The sequence below is a fragment of the Echiichthys vipera genome, assembly GCF_963691815.1.
Source record: "Echiichthys vipera genome assembly, chromosome: 17".
NCBI classification, from domain to species: Eukaryota; Metazoa; Chordata; class Actinopteri; order Perciformes; family Trachinidae; genus Echiichthys; species Echiichthys vipera.
Window position 1 is genome coordinate 23770032 of NC_139842.1, and position 19576 is coordinate 23789607.

Below are 19576 nucleotides of genomic sequence, written 5' to 3' on the forward strand. Positions count from 1 at the left end.
TCTTATTATTAATCATGTCACACACACAGGCCCGAAACACACACACATGCACAGACAGGACCTATACATGCAATTAAGGAGAGATGTTAGAGCGAGGGGGCTGCCAGTGACCAGCGCCCCGAGCAGTTGGGGGTTCGTTGCCTTGCTCAACAGCACCTCGGCAGTGCCCAGGAGATGAACTGGCATCTCTCCAGCCACCAGTCCACGCTCCATACATGGTCCACACAGGGACTTGAACCAGCAACCCTACAGTTCCCAGCCAAGTCACCTATGGACTGTGTGACTGCCGCCCCTAAACCTTTAAAGAACGACTCTGGTGGGACTCGAACCTGCTTTAAAACTACGTGTACAGCATATGTGTGTGTGGGGCATGCGTATTTCTCCCTGGCTAAGTAGATCACCTCAGAGATGCCAAGACAAGATGAAAGCGCCAATGAGGGTTTTCATGTGCAGATGGTTAGCTATGCACTGAATGCAGCCATAATGCATACGCTAGACATAATGAGGCTTAGATTTAAAGCATGAGCACAAGGAAAGGCTTGAGAATAACCCTTACCTAAAAGTGAAATGATTATAGTAACTGAGGAAATACTGGCCTATTGTTCTGCCAACTGGTTTTTGTATGCTTCTTATGCCTGGCACACAATGACGGGAAATACCTTTGTACAGAGATGAAGACATCAAAGGACATTTCATAATTCCACTTTACTTGGATCATACTGTAGTATAATTAGTCTGCACTGCAATACAGCCAAAAAGACACTCTCTACAGATACATTGCATATGTAATCATTTTCATAATTTGAAATAGTTTACATTTACTAACCACTTTCACTTCATTAAATGCATGTAAGTTAAATGTTATGTACACTTTGGCGCCTTGTAGGAGTTATTTTTTAGTATACAGCTATCATCAGGGCCCGAGCACCAACTACATCAATTGGCGAAGACCCTATTCAACTCTATAGGGTAATTTTTCTTCTGCCAAATGAATCCAGTTTTTTAGGTGCATGAAAATGCATCAAAACACGCATCAGATCTGGTGAAAAATGTAATATGTTACGAGTGTTGTGCACGGTGTAAAAAATGTCTTGATAATGCCCCCTACAAAATATCAATGAAGTAGTCGCCGCTGTACATTACATTATGGTTCAACTAGATGTACGACATTTGGTGGGCATATGTATCATGTCCAGACTTAAATAATAATAATGTATTGGATTTATATAGCACCTTTCTCAGTACTCGAGGCGCTTTACAGAGTCCAGGTTCCATACATTCACACAGACACACATGGTGGTGATAAACTACGATAGTAGTCACAGCTGCCCTGGGCCAGACTGACTGAAGTGTGGCTGCTAATCAGTGCCTACGGGCCCTCTGACCACCTCCTCCAACATACAGCAATCATACACATTTACAAAATGTCTTGCCTAAGGACACAACGACCGTGACACAAGTAGGGCAAGGCGAGGATTGAGGCCCCGACCCCTCAGACACTGGCCAACATGCTCTACCAACTGAGCCACAGCTGCCCCAAAAAACAATTTCAATTTTGAATCAGTTGTAACGCCACTTACTGGCAGCAGGAAATGACATATTCTCTTCTTTAGTGGCACCTTCAAAAATTCAACACAGAATTTGTCTTGCTGCACATTTCACCTACATGTACAAAATTTGGTCGGTACATGTATCACATCTAGACTTACAAAACAGCCACCTAGGGCCAAACTCTATACCCACAAGGAAGTCGGACAATAACTTGCCATTAAACAGGAAGCTGTTGTAGCTCCAGTGTACATGGTCAAATCTGTCTCAAACCTGCATGCTTGATAAGAGTCCAGGCCTGAGGACATATACAGGCAGATATTGACTGAGTGCCTCCTACTGACAACAGGAAGTCAGCCTTATGTTACACACACTGTCTGATTTACATAAAATGTACATGGTGTGGTCTACACACAGTATCCTATACAGCAACATGACATATAATTAGTGTGTGTTCTCTAGCTCCACATAGTGGACAGAGCGTCATTTGTCATTTTCAGTGCCACACACTCCACGCAGGAAATAATACACCTGTGTGCAGTGTCCGGTTGTCACTGAAACGCACACATCAACAGGTGTTCTAATGTTTTTGTTGTCTTGCTCATACCTGTTTATCCAAGAACTCCCGAGTATCCTTCTCTATGTGTCCTTCATACAAGTTGGTGGTCAGACTCATCAGACCCATCTTAGAAAGGCCGAAGTCTGTGAGCTTGATGTGGCCCATCGAGTTAATCAGGAGGCTGGGAATAAAAACAGCAAAGTTAAGTCCAAACCAGCAAAGTTTTATTCATACTCTTTTGAAACGGCAATGAAACAGCAAGTGTCTAGGAATGTCTTGTCACAATTTGCAACATCTCTTAGCAACGGTTTGATAAAAACTAACTCTCATCTTCTTACTTGTCGGGCTTCAGGTCACGGTGTACAATGCCATAGTTGTGTAAGTACTCCAGTGCGAGGACCGTCTCTGCAAAGTACATGCGCGCCATTTCCACAGGCAGAGCTCCAATGTTCTTCAGCAGAGTGGCACAGTCTCCACCTGCCAGCAGAATTCATTATTTCATTAGTCTTGCTGCTGTCCTTAGCAACTACCACAGATGTCTCCTAGTGTCTGATGTCCAAGACCGTTTTAGTTTAAGTTTAGGTGGATGAGCAGCGCGCACAACAGAACGCAATCGTGCACGCTTTGTGACTTCAGATCTGTAGACTATGAAGACTGTGCTGACGTGTGTCATTCTACATGGTTTATTCAAGGTTACAAGCTTTCAGGTCTACAGCCATGCTGGTGTCCCACATCCATGCCACATACTAATTCTCATAGTTTACTGTTGTAGCAGTTAGCATACAAAGAATTCCACAGACAGGAAATGATACAATGCATGCAACATCAGAAATGGGAGTCAAGCTGTGACTTTGGAACACCACCAATTAAGCTGCTGCCAACAGCAACATGTCTATCTGCTTATTTTTTGTTTCGCAAGATCTTTGTGGAGCTGTTTCATCACCAACCCCGATTTATTTGAATTATTGAAGCCATGAGCAGCTTCACAGGAGCATTTCCTTTGCTCCTGTGGCTGAATTCAAACAATTCTGTCACAAGTGTGGGCCAAAATTCCCCCACAGCGATGCAGTGAAAGACTCATTGCCAGTTAGCACAAAAGCTTGATTGCAGTTGTTGCTGCCAAGGGTGGCACAACCAATTATTATGTTAGAAGGCAATTACTTTTTCACATAGGGCCAGGTTGGGTTGGATAGCTTTTTTTCCCCTTAATAGATGAAATCATCATTTAAAACTGCATTTTGTAATTGCTCAGCTCATCTTTGTCGGATATTAAAATTTTGTTTGATGATCTGAAACATGTAAGTGTGACAAAAACAAGCAAGAACAGAAGAAATCTGTAAGGGGGCAAATATTTTTACACAGCACTGTATATTTACTCAAAATCAAAGGTAAATGCAAAATGGTGATGTCAGGACAAGGAACACAACTGCATAAAATAACTGGATGTGTAGTTGTGTGCGGTGTAATGATCCACAAACATAATATTCCCACCAGTCGGCACACACACACACACACACACACACACACACACACACACACACACACACACACACACACACACACACACACACACACACACACACACACACACACACACACACACACACACACACACACACACACACACACACACACACACACACACACACACACACACACACAGACACACTATTCCTTCTCTTTAATTATAGCATCTATATATACAGTAATCACTCCCCACTTTCCTTTAGCAAGCAATTGATAGTTTGCTCATTCAAGCCCCTTCAGTTGTTGTTACGCTTGTCAAGCTTCCCATTCTCACCTTTTACTGCAGTTCACAATAATAACAGTGACTGTAGCTAATTAATGTTTGCTCCACACACACATACATAGACACACACATAGCTTTACCTTCCACGTACTCCATGACCATGCAGAGGTGCCGACGGGTTTCGAAGGAGCAGAACATGGAGACGACAAAGGGATTCTCTGCAAAAGTGAGGATGTCTCTTTCCACAAAGGCCTGCTGGATTTGGTTCCTCAGGATCAGATTTTGCTTATTGATCTTCTTCATGGCAAATCGCTGGCGAGTCTCTAGATGACGCACCAGGTACACGGCGCTAAAACACACACAGGGGCACATTTTTTTATTTGGACTTTGTGGTCACTGTGTTGTTTGTAAAAAAAAATGTGATGTAGGTATGTCCTAATTCCTCGACTCACCCGTACGCTCCATTACTGATCAGCTTGATGGTCTGGAAGTCTGCTTCTTCTGGTGGTTTCATTGCTCTGATCTTACCCTGTGGATCACAGATCACAATGCTGTAAATAAATGTGATCCAGTGTGAATGAAACAAAGCAACATGACATAAATCATTAATATTGTCCCTTAACAAGTGTCAAGAAAAAACACTTATTCTTATAGCCATCCACAGCAAGAACTGTAATGACTACTACTGTATAACCATGACTAAGTGAGCATCCACACTGATGAAGATAACGCTCTGTGAACAGCGGTGCCAAGCACACTGCCTGCCCCAGCTGTGTCAGAGCCCCACATCCTCTTCTGCATCAGGGTTTCCTAAATGCATCACATTAACTGTAACTTAGTTCAGTAGGAAATGCTGCTACACTTTTAACACTGTTTACACTTACTGCTCCTTATTACTTATTACTTATTTAGTTTGTACTTATTTTATTTCAATATGCTGCTAAACTGCACAGTGCGTATTGTTGTATATTGTATATACCTACGCTTAACCACAATGTCCGTTGCACTCTGTCACACTTAGTTATTGTTTGATTTATTTATGTTAGCTTTATTTTGATTTGATTATGTTAGCTTATTGTCACTCTGATCCTTTCCCACCTTTGTATTGAAACTGGTGCACAATCATTTCCCTCTGGATAAGTAAAGCTTCTTGAATCCTGAAATTAGCTTTCATATAAGTGTCAGAAACAACAGATACAACATTTATAAAACACTTGATTCAGCTTTTATTTGTCCTCATTATTGTTATTGAGGAGAATATGAAGAAAAATGTTGATCGATTTCAGTAAGTATCACACTTTATTTATCATTAAAGAGTTTGAATATGAAGCCGGTTGGGTTGGATTTTGATTGACTGTCAGTGTTTCTATCGTCCATTCTATTTTCATCGTGTTTTGTTTTTGCTGTTGTGGTGTGTTTTGTTTTCCATCTTATTTTCCATTCAGTCTGGCGTTCTTTGCCTGTTTTTATCTTACATTGATTCACAGATTTTTAATCCTCTGTACAGATAACTGTAAGGTGTCTCCCCCTCCCTCTCATCGAATCTTTTTGCCTACTAAGCTTCATTTTGCCAGTTGGAGCCGTGCCTAATGCTATGGGGATGGCCCAGAGATTCAAGGAGGGGGGTATCCTGTTTTTTCTTTTGTGCTCCAGCAAAACTTAGTTAAATTAGATGGCTCAAAGCACATGTGCCCAGCCATTAGTAGATGAAGCAGACATCATTTTCGATGAGAGCAATAAAGGCCTTGGCAAGCCAGACTTTATACTGTCTCTCTGTAAATATAAAAAAAGGGTGGATGAATGTGAGGATTGGCTGAGCGTTGAAGAAATCACCACATTGAGAGTTAATCTTGGCTCTCACCTCTGTTGAGTCATCTGTTTCAGGTGTTAGCGGTCCCTCGCTGTCGTAACTATCCAGGTTTACCATCTCTGATGACAAAAATATTCTGTTCAAATCAGCGGCCAGTTCATTTATCCGCTGATTTATTCAATCTGTGTGTTGTACAAAGTTTCTCTCACCTTCAATAGGGTCTCTGGTCAGTCCCAGCTGGCTGATGATGTAACGAGGTATGTCCGTTTTCATCAAGTGACCCTCCTTAGCGTGGTCCTCTGCTGCCTCCAGCAGATGGTAGAACTCCTCAGGATTAAACTCCTGGAAACCACAACATGGTGTCATCAGGTGCAAAGTTTCTGGAACTGGTCCAGTAACACTTAATGTATTACATTAAATGACTGATTAAAAAGACTCTTCGGGGTGACTGAATTTTTGCTTGAGAAATTGCTTCTAGATTAGCTGGTTTAAATGTAAATCAGACCATATTTCCACCAAGGCTGCTTTTAGCAGTTGTTTGATGATTCACTGCAGAACCAAAATGCCAGAACTGCCAAGGTTTCCGGACGACACCATAACTGAAGCCTGCTCTCAGCCTCAGGAGAGACCATGGTAAATCCACAGACAAACTTTAGGACTGATGTCCCACTGAACATTACAATTTACAAAGTTTACGTTCTGTCTAAACATATACCATTCATTCAAATCAGCCCAAATCATTAGTTAGCAAAAGACGATAGAAATAGAACAAATAGGGTATGGTATGGGGTTATATTTGTGCCACTCTAAACCTGTGATAGGACATTTTAAGCACATACACAACCACAAGTTACGTGTGGTTGAGAAAGTATCAAAATACAAAGAATATTTGAACCGGGCTGCTGGTTCAAAATGTTACTAACAATGTTAAGACGTGCAATGGGTCACACATATTGTAATCCAACTGCAGCGATATGCAGGAAACTGGGCTGGAATTACGTCAACGAATCAATTCTTCATGTCACTGTTTCAGCTGTCACCCGTAATCATAAAATGTGTGGAAAAACTGTAGCATGACTCATTGAGTGGGACACAAGACAGTTATAAAACACAATCACACACATCAACCCAGACAAACAACCAGCAACAAACAGACAGACACATGCACACGCACAAACACAAACACACACGTGGACATCCTCCAGCTTTAAATCGCACCATGGTCACGGTCTGCGTCACAGCAGCAGGGGGCCGCCGCCTGGTATTAGTCGTACCGTGGCAAGGCAAATTTTAATCTAAATGCAAATGTATTCGCCATCCAGACAGACTGGACCGTCTCTTTTACGTCAGTGTTTGCTTGTTTCGATTTTCTGCCTCCGCTGTGTAACATCAGAGTGCTTAAGTGCTTTTAATGGCTATCAAATGAATGTCTGTGACCATGTTTATCTGAAGGAAATCAATTTATCTTAAGTCACAATACAGTTGTGTACTGTGAAACGCTCTTTAATGAAGGGTGGTGCTGGTTAAGGATTGTGACCATGGCAGTAGGATAGGATTTCATCTTACCAGACACTCCAAAAGTCTGGCAGGTCGGGAGATGATGAAGAGAAGCTTCTTCGCCAACTCTGTGACGAAGGCCACCTCGGAGCTCTCCGAACGCTCAAAAGCCTGACAGAGACAGACAGACAGACAGATATGCATTAACATTTATGCAAGCCATCTGAAACAGATCCCACATACTTTAACAGTCAGTTAAAAGATGGACAAAATACACAAAGAGTAACAAAGGCTTCAAAAAACTGTGACATATGAGAATATCTGATCATGAAAAACACAGCTGATACGATCAAACCAAAACTGGAACCAGGGTAATCACGGTTATCTAATCAAGCCGTCAAAATGAGGCTGCTGATGTAATTGCCTGATACCTGTTATCTGCTCTGAGCACAATTAGCCTCCATTTAGCACAGCCATATCCACCTCGTCCCACCAAAGGCATCGCCCCAATCAGCAGAGAATACATGCACAGTATTTCTGTTTTGCTAATAAACCCTGGGGTAACGTTATCATTTAAAGCTTTTTAATGCTAGTGCTAATATGATATCAGTGTTTGTGTCAATTCCAAAATGATATATATATTTTGATTCTCTTGAGAAATATTTTTTTAAAGTGGATCTATTATGATTTTCCTTATTTTCTGTCATGTATATATTGTTATAATGTCATTCATGATTCATGACCAAAGTCTCAAATAATGAGTTAAAGTGTTTATGGGTATCATCTGCTCCGGGAAAAGCATGCACAGCTCCAGTAGAATGCGCTGCTGTTTACTACATGTAGCCACTTGCTAATGGCAGACAAAGCTGTAATATTTGCTGCTTGTGTTGTTCATTGCTCCCTAATTTAGTATCACAGTCCTGCTGCAACATGTCTGGTTCTGTTGTGTTTGGTTTAGAAAGTGTTATTTGTGATTTCTGATGGTAGAAAGTGCTGCTGTATTCCTCCACAGTCCACTGCTAACGGCATGTAGCTACTGTACATGCTAACAGCAGTAGTATGGAGACATAACGGGGAGAAGACCAGGAAAAGTCTGACCAATCACATCAGACTGGGCTTTTTCTCGAGGAGGGTTTAAAAGAGAGAGACGCTGCAGCAGAGCATCTCAGACAGAGGGTGCACCAGCTATGAGCGGTACGAGAAAAATAAAGTGTTTTTTTTTTATTATTAAAGCATGTAAACATGTTCAAGGAGAAACACAAAATACATGCATGAACTTGAACACCAGCTCTAACTGGGGGATCCCGAGGAGTTCCCAGGCAAGTGCGGAGATATAATCTCTCCACCTGGTCCTGGGTCTTCCCTGAGGCCTCCTCCCTGCTGGACGTGCCTCAGCCACCACCTCAACTGGCTCCTTTTAATGCAGGCTCCATCGTCCCTTCACTCGTGAACAAGAGCCTGAGGTACTTGAACTCCTTCACTTGGGGGAAGGACTCATTCCCTACCCAGACTAAGCAATCCACTGGTTGGAAACTTTACAACCACAAACTAGAGACCTGGAGCATTCAGAGGATGGATGGTTTCCATGGATACTGACAACAAGGAGGTTTCTGAGAACTTTACACAACACAGGTGATCGTCATCCCATCACAGAACAATGCAATTCTTACAGAAAAATCTACAAATGTCAGAAGTGTTTTTATGTCAAATTACAGCATGTATTTTTCTATGCCATGTCTGTTTTTGACAGTATTTATCGATTCTTTAGTGATACAAAATTGTTAAATTCAGAACCAAATCTGTGTAACAACTTATGACGAATAATTGAGCACAGGAATAGCCATCCCATACTTCTATAATATTGCTCTGAGCCCTTATACAGTCTAAATACTCAACTTATGAATAGATGGCTAAACAAAATACGGTGTCTATTACAGATTTATGACACACAGTGCTCAAATGAATCTTTAGTTTTTCACCTTTCAAACGATATAAGCTATTTCTAGGTGGCATTTACCGTTGGCCTTTTACCATGCCCTGAGGAAAAGGCAAGTGGAGTGGAACAGGTTAAGACTGTAATTCTGTGCTTTTGATATTTTTGATACATGACAGCTTGCCATATATGGGGGCCCTTACTAAAGGCAGCCAGTTCTTTATTGGTCGTACATGAGTTTGTTGGCATTATGTCTTTTGAACTCACATCCTGAAGGAGCTTCTCCAGGTTCTCCTGCAGCTCAAAGAAGTAGACAGAGGTGATGAGGCCCTCATGGGATTTGGCCAGGCAGTCTCTGGACAGCTCAGCTATCTGATGGTGGATAAAGCTGAGGACTCCATCAGCCAGCGGAAGAACGTTTTCAGGAGAGAAAGCCTGGATGAACTCGGCCAGCCTTCCCTCCATCTGTGCTGTGGCCTGGCAGCGGATGAACGGTGGGGAGCAAAATGTCAGGGCAGAGAGAAAGAGATGGTGAGCATATGGAGTGGAAGTAGAAGCATCAGAAATGAAGTGCAGGAAAATAGGGAATTTTAAAAGACCCAGGATTATGTGACTGAAGGTTCAGAAGGCAATTGTGGCTAAGACAGATTGGCTCTGCTGCTTTACACTGACTTCAATGCAACATCGTTTGACTTGTGTGAGAAAGAGCTTTTACCTCAAATTAACTCTTAACTCTAATGGCCAATTTCCTAAGGCTCTGTTGTTATCTCTGTGGCAGCGTTAGCCCATTTGATACCAACCTCAACCCAACCAAAAAAAGTGAAAGAGAGAAAAAATCAGCAAAATAGTTCACACTTCATAGTTGTGGCAGTATGGCAGTGACTAAACTTAAAATGTTCTTTCAGACAGGGTGGACTTATTGTGACTTGGCAGTGCCAAATAATCTTGTTTGCTTATGTTTTGCAGCCCCCATGGCTCCACTTTTTATTCTTTATTTTCTTATCGCTGTGTTTGTGTTTTGGTTATGAGTGTGTTTACTGTGTATTTGTTATACACAAATCTCTGAACATGTTCAATCATAAATTATATCCCCCTTTTATTTCTCTAAAATATGAGCTCAGACTAAATAGGATTAGAACGTTGTGTGGCTTGAAAGATTGGTTTAATGCTCTGTAGGCTTAAGGATTTGCTCAGTTTTTATGGCATATTATTATTGTCACGAAGCAGCTTTGTGTGTGTGTGTGTGTGTGTGTGTGTGTGTGTGTGTGTGTGTGTGTGTGTGTGTGTGTGTGTGTGTGTGTGTGTGTATGTGTGTGTGTGTGTGTCTCACCTTTGGAAAGCGCTCTTTATACACATGGTTCATCATGACTATCTCATTGTCATAGCAGGAGGAGGAGCGTCCTGGGCTGTGAGGACAGAAATCACAAAAACATTGAATACAGTCAAACATAAGATAAGACTGATGAGAAAATGCTTCCTGTGTAAGAAAGAACATGTCTGAACTATGCTTAAGACTCGATAAGCACTCAAAATCATCCCATAAAAAGAGAGGTTAGACCTCAAGACCAACTCATCATATAAATGTGTATAGCCGTGTTTCCATCACGCTTTCGGTACAGTAGCCTACCTTTGGAATTGTGTAAACACGAGATCTACAGCTGCATCTAGCTCTCGGTCTATTTCCTGTTCACTTGAACGTTTGCACCAATCAGCGGACTGCAGTGTTTTTAGCTCCACCGTTTAGTATAGGATCAGTGTGCAGGTACCTCAACAGAGGGGGGGCGAAAAACAGGACAGAAGGGAACGGTTCTTTTGGTACCAACCCACATTTTTGACAATGGAAACGCAAAAAATAACCGTTGTTATGTGTGACTAACTGAACAGAACACGACTGCTCTGTGGAAACAATGCTTACGTAACTAACTTCGAAAAAATAACACATACACTTCCCCTTCTTAAAAATTGAAGTAAGCACTAGCTTATTATTATTATTATTATTATTATTAAGTAGCTATTATTAGCTTATGTTAGCAATCTTAAGTTAGCTTTGAAAATGACATAACTGAGTTAGTTTATTGACTTTTTGTCCAGAAATTTTAATTAAAGCTCAAGGTTGAAAATGAAGAATGAGCAGAACATCTCCATCTAGCGTCTCAAGATCGTGGTCACAAGAACAAAAAAAGAATTCCAGCAGTCGGGTTGGCAGGTTGGTCAGACCCGGCCCAGTAGCCTACAGGAGACCGGAGTCTGTTTGAACCTGTTTGAACCCGACCCTCCTGCAAATCGCAGCATAAAAACAAGGATTAGAGGACTTTGACTGACAGTTAACATTAGCCATTAGCATTAGCTGTTCCAGCTAAGTAAAGATGAAAGTGATGTTAGCGATCAAGGAGAAATGTAGCCATGTGGGTGTGTGTTTGAATGGTGTTTCTCTCCTTTCTCTCAGTCCATGGAGTGAATGCTTGACCTATATTGACTCTGGTTTTTGCCCGTCTCCGCTCACTCAGCTGCTGGGACAAATAACGCCCCCTTCACTGAGGCTCCGAAGCAGCTTCAGGATTGGAAAACTCAATTTTTTTTAAAAATATAGCTTTTAATAAAGATTCTACATATTTAACCTTTAAGTGAGGAAAGGCAACAGTTTTTAAATTTCATTTGAATTCATCCTATGTCACTTCTGCTGAATAGAGAATGTCAATACTAAAGCATCGTTTAAAAGTAGAACAAGTAGGGAAAGGTCATGAAGGCAGCAAAATGGCTTTTATAGGGCAATAAAGTTTGCCAACATTATAACATTAGCTCACATAAACTACTGGCTTTAATGATGAATTCAAGTTCGAGTGTGTGTTATTTCTTCTTGTTAAAAGAGTCCCACTTGCATAATGAGGCTCAATATTGGCCTGTACAAAGCAAACAGCTACTCATACCAAACCAAGAATTACACATTTTTCTAAGTATGGTCTCACTACGATGCCTTGTCTTGATAAAGCCTACATACAGTACTAACTATCTATTAGCTCATTTCAGGTGCTGATGACATTTTAAGCATAGTTCAGACGTGTTAGCTTTAAAACAGGAATATTCAGGTTATATAAAAGCAAAAACAAGCTCAAGCAGGGCGACCCCTGTAAATCTGCTTTGAGAGAGTCCTTTTAAAAGAGGATAGTGCTTTTGGGCAGCTGAAGCACTGTTTAATCTCATGGTGGTGGTGGTACTGCTGATGCTGCTGACCTGAGACTGCGGGAGCGTGGGCGCATGTGGGGAGAGCAGCGGCCCCCATCATCATCTGTGATGCTCTCGGTGCTGCCAAAGTGTTTGGATAAGAAGTGGAGCTCATCCATGGTGGGCTGGAAAGGCAGCTGGTGCAGCCGCTCTTGAGAGGAGCTGGAGGACTGGAACAAGGGAAGAGAAAGGGGAGGAGGAGCGGAGGCAGGGCAAAGGGTGTAGGAGGAAGAGAAAGCATACGAGGGTGGGGGGGGGGAATTAGGAGGACAAGGGAGAGGAGGGGAAGCAGAGGGAGAAGTTGGCAGATGAAGATAGGAAAAGAGAATATTAGAGCAAGTGCAGTTGGACAGATAAAAAAGACACAATGCCAGAAAATTCATGACAATCTGACAAAACTCATGTCAAGCAACAACTGCCCCCTTATTTATTTGCTTCTAAGTGTAGGATACTAAGTGAAGCCACTAACAGATGACTTATTACAGAAACATTGTGGACACCACTGAGGACAAATTGAGAATTGAAATGTTAAAGGAGGTGTCCAGTGAACCATTGGGTCAGACCAGATCAATCTCACTGACAAATTGTCTCGCCTTCATCAGGGCAATGAGACCTGGACCTCCTCCACTTACTTTGTTAACTGAAAGATCGATCACTGATCAATTACAGGTGACAGTCTGATTGAAAACAGTCAGACTTAAAAGGCAGGTTGGAACAAGAGTGGAGGAGACTCGATTTCTCCGTTTCATGCATGTCCAGTTCTTTCTCCTGATTGTGATGAGTTTGCTCTACCTGTCCGTTTCTCTATTAAAGAAACAAACTTCCACTCTCTTGGTAACTTTCTCGTGGCAGTAACATTTTGCACTGCTTTTCCCACAAAGCATCACCAGAACTGTGACATCTTTTTACTTGTTTTCTTGTTTAAGTTGGTGTTTCTGTAGGTGTCACTTTCTCTTCTGTCCTACATATGAATATGATTTTGCAGTCAAGCATGCAAGCTATCAGTGTGTTGTACATTTCTAGGTGTCATTTTACTGTTAATGTTCATAATTTAACAAACTCTAAATCAATTTCCGAGTGGAGAGACATGGTTATGTTCTTGTTAGTGCGTATAATTACAACAAATTATAACTTTGCAAACAACATTTTATTAAAAACTTTTGTCTCATTGAGGCTAAGTCTTTAATAAGGCAGTGTTTACAAGGGTGAAAGCAACACATTGTGTTTTTAAGTTATCTTTTTACCCGTGTGTCCATTCTTTGTGCTAAGCTAAGCTAACAGGCTGCTAGCAGTAGATTCATTATCGTACAAACATAAGAGTGGGGTCAATCTTCTCATCTAACTGTTGGCAAGAGAGCAAAATAAACATTAAGCCAAAAATGTCTAAGTCTCCCTTTGAGCTAAGAATCTGGTACCTTAACCTTTCATGAAACGGCAGTGTCATTCAGTGGATGTGGACTATTTGAACAGGGAACCGAGGAGGAAGCGCTGCGCACCACAGCTCAGTCTCATCAATAAAAGTCAGAGCATTAATTTTAATGAAACATCTTTTTGTTTCTAATGATAGTATCTGGCTATATTTAGCCCGTGGTAAAAAATACTGTTGAACAGAGTGTGCTCATCTCACGCCATTTCTCCTCTCTAGCCCGTGTCTCTCATGTCCCTCTCATCCCACGGCCCGGCACTTATCACTTTTTCCTTCAAGTAATTCACCCTCCCTCCAAGAACAGGGCCTCTGACATTGCTGTTACGCAACAAGACGCACCAGGGAAAGAAATAGAAGCGACAACATGCTGAGATGGATCGAGTTTAAATGTATTGTGTGAGTGTTTGAAGTTCCGTATCTTAGAGTCCATGATGAAGTTTGCCCTTAACAACAACACTATAATGTCAGAGGAGTGAAAAAACAGTCTGGGCATGGTTAGAATCTGACAAAGGATGCAAAAGGAGGCTTTAGAGATGATATCTGTGCTAATTACTGTAATTAAGTTCACTGGTCCCCAACCTTTTATGCCTGACATACCCCTACAGTCACATGAGCTCAAGTACACCTTTACCAACACCACCAGACATGTTTCAAATGTGTTCTTATGAATGGATTTTATGCTAGACTTGATGTTATTTAAACTTACCAATTACACTCAAGTGGATACATCTGAATTGCCAGTGGTTAAGTACATACTAGGCCTGCTGCATGGAGTGGCAAAGGCTTTCAGTTTTCTGTCATTTGTCTGTTCATTCTAGCTAACAGTTGTGTTGTAACTATAAGCTAACTACTTCAACCATTTATCTATTAGGTTTAGCTAACGATTTTAACCATCTCATTACTTTTAGCTTAACTTCTTTTGTTTCATTATTTTTATTTAGCCTTACTTAATTGTGTCCATTCTTTTAGCTAATAGTCTCCTTTTTTCAAATGTAGCTTACTATTTCAGTGGTTTATCCATTAGTTTTAGCTAACTATTTGATCTGTTTCACTACCTTTAGCTAACAATTCTTTTGTTACTTTTACTTCACTATTTCAACCATTTATACATTAGTTTAAGCTAACTATTTTTTAGTTTTTTTTACTTTTATGTAACTATTTTAACTGTTACTTAATTTAGGTAACAATTTCAACTGTTTCATGATAGCCCACTGTTTAAGTGTTTTATCTATTAGTTTAAGCTGACCTTTTCAACGGTTTCAATACTTTTGGATAACTTTCAAATATTTGTTACTTTTAGCTAACAATAATTTCCATGCAAAAGTCAACTGACCCAGGTTAATAGCTTATTTCAAATATTGTAAAGCTCAGTATTACAGCAATTTGCCAATATGTTTGGCTATTTATCTTTACTCCTTAACATGGGTATATTTCTGAATTATATCATAATTTAAATTTTTGAGTTGAGTTACTTGAGTTTAGTTGTAGGTTGAGCTATGTACCCCCCAGCAACTGCATGACTAAGTAAACCCCTGCGGTTGGAAATCACTTGCTTAAAAGAGGAAAAGAGGGTTATTTACCGTTGAGCTAGGAGTGTTGGTGCCATATCCAGAAGAGGGCAAAGATGCTAAAGACCATCGTCGTCCGTCCGCTCTGCAGAGAACACAAATGTTAGATCATTTTAAAACCTGATGCATATATTTTCCCATAAAATTCAGGTCATATAAGCTTAGCTATGTTGTGTTAATTGTTAATATGCCAGAGCCTGAGAAAACAGTATAAATCTTCTGTGAAAATAATACAATTGACTGTAAGAAAAACCCTGGCAACCTATTTCACATACTTTGAGGACATTTCTCAATTTCAGCTGCACTGAGAAAATGTCATTCAGCAGACCAATGACTTATGACATCTAATTTGTCCCGGGGGCCTTTCTCAGTGAGGAGAGCACAGAACACTCATTCATTGAGCTTCTGTGTGCCTCGGCTGCACACTGACAGGCAGGCAGATGGATTTGATAAATGAGGACATAGGATTAGCCCTCCCAACACTGTGTCTGACTGAGGAGAGACAGAGGTAAATAACTAATTGGCCCTCTTCACATACATCTCTGCCTATAGAACACATGAGAGTGAAGGCTCGCCTTTGTTTATGTATCCATGCTATGGCCTGGCAGCTATTTTAGACCTACCGCAGTCACTTTGGCTCCCTTAAATATGGTATAGGGGCTTCAGAGAAGCCACAATAGCTTTAGTGAGGTCGGCCACATTTGTTGGGTGGTAAAACCTGGCATGTCGCAGATCATCCTAAAGGTGGTCGGTTGGGTTAAGGTCAGGGCTCTCAGACAAGTTCTGGCTTTGTGCTATGCAAGTTGCATTGTCATGTTGAAACAGGAAATGGCTTTCTGCAAGGAGTTGCAACAAGCTGGCACACAACTCTTTTGGATATAGTGGTTCCAAGGAAAATGCGACTTGTTCCCTCTGTCAACTCATCCCCCTGGCTAAAGGATTCCATTCGCTGTTTGCGGTGTAAATGTCTGAGGGCTGAACAACAGAAGAAAATCCACCAAGCTCCACGTACGCTGGTTCTAATACAAAGACCTTTTAATTGAATTCCACACTATTGTAAAGGAGGACATCTTACATTACTAACCTTATTTCCTCCAGTAAACAGAAATCTAAAGTCTTGTTTGAGACCACCAACAATATTGTCACTCCTGCTCCACCCAAAGTCCTTTTTTGTTTGCACTGCATATGCTTTCAATAGGTCATATGGTTAGCCAGTTTAAAGGTATCTCCTATCACGTTATGCTGATGATATCCAGGTGTATGACTCTTTTAAGCCTGAAGAAACTGATGAAGTGACAGTTTTGCACAATTGATAAGTTTGATGTCAGAATATGGATCAATCATTTTGATAGATCCATCCTAACTCTTTAATCAAAATGTGAGGCAGCAGTAACAGTCCATAGTCCATTTGGCTTGATGGCTGAAGAGGTGCCATTTCACCTCCTGGGCACTGCCGAGTTGCCCTTGAGCAAGGCACCAAAACCCAAAACTGCATTAATGCATACATATAGGACCTGTTTGTGCATTATGCACAATAATCCTGTTTGTGTGTATTTCGGGTGTGTGTTTAAACATGAAAAATAAATAGAGTGAAAAGTGAATTTTCTCTTGTGGGACTAATGAAGGCATGCTTTCTTTTATTCCTTTCTTTCACATTGGAAAAACACTATTGTGTATTATGGTCTTGATCAGGATTTTAATTTGCTCTGGACTCTATCTTGACTTCCTTTGGACTTGACTCAGACTCGATTAAGATGGTCTTGACAGCCCTGGAGGCAACACTTGGTGAGTAATTGATGGCCAAATGATCATTTTGAGGGTGAAGTCTTAGGATTAAGGTGCCTGAGTCTAAACCATAAAAGCATCAACAAAAAACAAACACACAAGTATGTGGACAGGGGTATTTATGAATGCCTGATGTTTGTAATGTAGTAAGACACATGAGTACCTTCTACAAACGCAAATGTGAAGACACATTCATATAGCTTCAATAAACACAGAGAGGCTGACTCATGTAATGGCTGGGCCCTGTCTTACATGAGTCAGCCTGTTATTTCTACGAGAACCTGCAAGTGCAGCGGGAGGCTCCCTGCTCCACAGGATGTGTGAGACCTCACACAACAACGGATCCACACCTCTTCTGTTCTCTGATGTTCACTTGTTCTCCCTCCTCCCTTCCCTCTGTCTCACGCTGACTGGAACTCTGTCTTTCTCACTTTCTGTCCCTCTCACATCTCTGGCACAACAAAAAGAGAGAGTACAAACGTGTAATTGCGCTCGAAATATGTAGTTATTTAAAGTACTGACCTTCTGGAAGAGGCAAATGAGAAGTGTGCCGGGTTGCTGGGAGAGAAGTTTCGGGGGCTGTCCAGAGGGCTGCTTCCTGGTGGGACAACAAGACATGCACAGATTAGGACACAAAAGTGGGAAAGAGAGACATGAGGAGATTAATCTAGCCCTTTTATGAAAAAGCACAGTTACAACTTGCTCACCATGTGTTCCCTGTGAAGTGCATCATTAAAGCTACCTCTGATTCTGTGGTTGGATACGACAGTGTGAGTATTCATAACCATTGGGTAGGGTTTGTGGGGGTAAAAGGGTGTGAAATTGATTCAGATTTTTTCAAATCATCTTTGATTTTTAGACTGATGAATGCTCTGAAGCCTAAGCTGTTTATTTATTCTGCCTTGTTCTGGGGACAGTATTGTGGGTGTTTTGATTAATGGACTGAGATAGTTGGTCCTGCCTGTGAGAGAATATTTACTGTCCCTTTGAGTAGAAGCCTATGTGAAAAAGTCATTCCTCGCCATAGAGGCCGATGTTGACTGCTGTCCTCTCTCGCATCTTCTCGCAACACAGTCGCATCACATTCCACCCTGGGAGACTTCGTGCCACACGGTTCCTCCAGACGAGTGGCCACAACACGCTGGGCTTTTCTTCATGTGCTTCTGCATCCTCACCACAACAGCTCAGCACACGGGCGTGCTCCAAAGCGCTCTTCTTTGCGTGCTTCTTGTGAAAGAAATTCTCTAGAGTCCTCAGTGTTTCTCAAATCGTGTCTTTACTAAGCTGCATGCATACAGATAGCTTCAGCATATATGCAGTCACATCAAAGCACCTTACAAACACAAGAACATCACAGTAACAATAACAACAAACACACTACCCAATGTTCATGATCCCAGTAGATGTTATCAATGTTTTACGACCACCAAATGTCACCATTTACAACCCTCATGTTGACCCCTCTCCACAATCCCCCCAGCACTTATTCACAGCTTGAGTGTTAGGGCGTGATCACACTGTCCTCCCGGACCACGACCCGGACTTTAGGGTACTTGTCCCCCCTCCCTCTCCCCCCCGCGCCCCAGCCCCGTTTGTACTCACACTGCCTGGGCCACGGCCAATGCTTCTTGCTGTCCATACGCCATCACGCTGTAACACGTCACACGCATTGATCGCGTGTGTGTGGCTTTGTTTACAAATCTTTCCATAGACCTCGGAGTTTTTGTGCGTCTTGTCGACTGTTTTTGAATATTTTCATCCGACCAAATCTGCAGTAAACACAACGTGAACCTTTCACCGCCATTGTTGTTGTTGTTAAATGTCCGCGCATGGTCCGTCCTTCTATTTACATGTCCGAACAGGCGGACATAACGCTACTGCCGTAGGGCTCGTGCTCGTGCTCGTACACATGCGCACGCTCGTGCTCGTACATGTGCAAACGGCTCCGCTAAAGCCCACCTATTTCAAGCGGGCCGTGGAGGGCCAGCTGGCCCCAGTTGAGCGCGGAGCGGGTGCGCTCACACTACTTAAAGGTACTAGACTTTAGCTGAAAAACCGGTTTTGGCCGCGGCCAAAAGGACAGTGTGATCACGCTCCTAATCACCATACAGAAACCAAGGATTTACACACCTTAAACTCAGAAAAACCCACTATATAAAATTGATTTCTCAGTTTCTGCACCGCTTGCCGCCTGTTCTTGCTATCATTTCCACCTGGTTAAATCCATGGTAAAATCACCACCACAATGTTCCTTTTTACTTTGAAAAAACTAAAGGTTGATGTATAAACCCCCATTATGTTTCATGTGCAAAAATACTTAACTGGTAAAGTAACCAGTAACTTAAAATCAGATAAATGTGGTGGAGTAAAATGTATAATATCTCCACTGAATTGTAGTGGAGTAGAAGTATGGAGTAGGATTAAAAGAAAATACTCAAGTATAAAGTATAAATGTAGTTAGTTACATTACACGTCTGA

The 19576-nt window shown here is 41.6% G+C and overlaps 1 protein-coding gene across 1 annotated transcript in view; it reads right to left on the bottom strand.

Moving 5' to 3' along the window:
* The window catches only part of LOC310960007 (microtubule-associated serine/threonine-protein kinase 1-like), a gene marked incomplete at both ends in the record, with an annotated part of 58750 nt that overhangs the window by 7490 nt on the left and 31684 nt on the right, over positions 1-19576 (bottom strand). The window contains 12 exons of the mRNA XM_083931581.1: positions 2156-2288; positions 2446-2584; positions 3998-4206; positions 4310-4386; positions 5719-5786; positions 5877-6009; positions 7234-7335; positions 9365-9574; positions 10428-10503; positions 12329-12489; positions 15326-15398; positions 17621-17696. Coding sequence (XP_083787707.1) covers positions 2156-2288; positions 2446-2584; positions 3998-4206; positions 4310-4386; positions 5719-5786; positions 5877-6009; positions 7234-7335; positions 9365-9574; positions 10428-10503; positions 12329-12489; positions 15326-15398; positions 17621-17696 — 1457 coding nt within the window. The remainder of the gene's footprint in view (positions 1-2155; positions 2289-2445; positions 2585-3997; positions 4207-4309; positions 4387-5718; positions 5787-5876; positions 6010-7233; positions 7336-9364; positions 9575-10427; positions 10504-12328; positions 12490-15325; positions 15399-17620; positions 17697-19576) is intronic.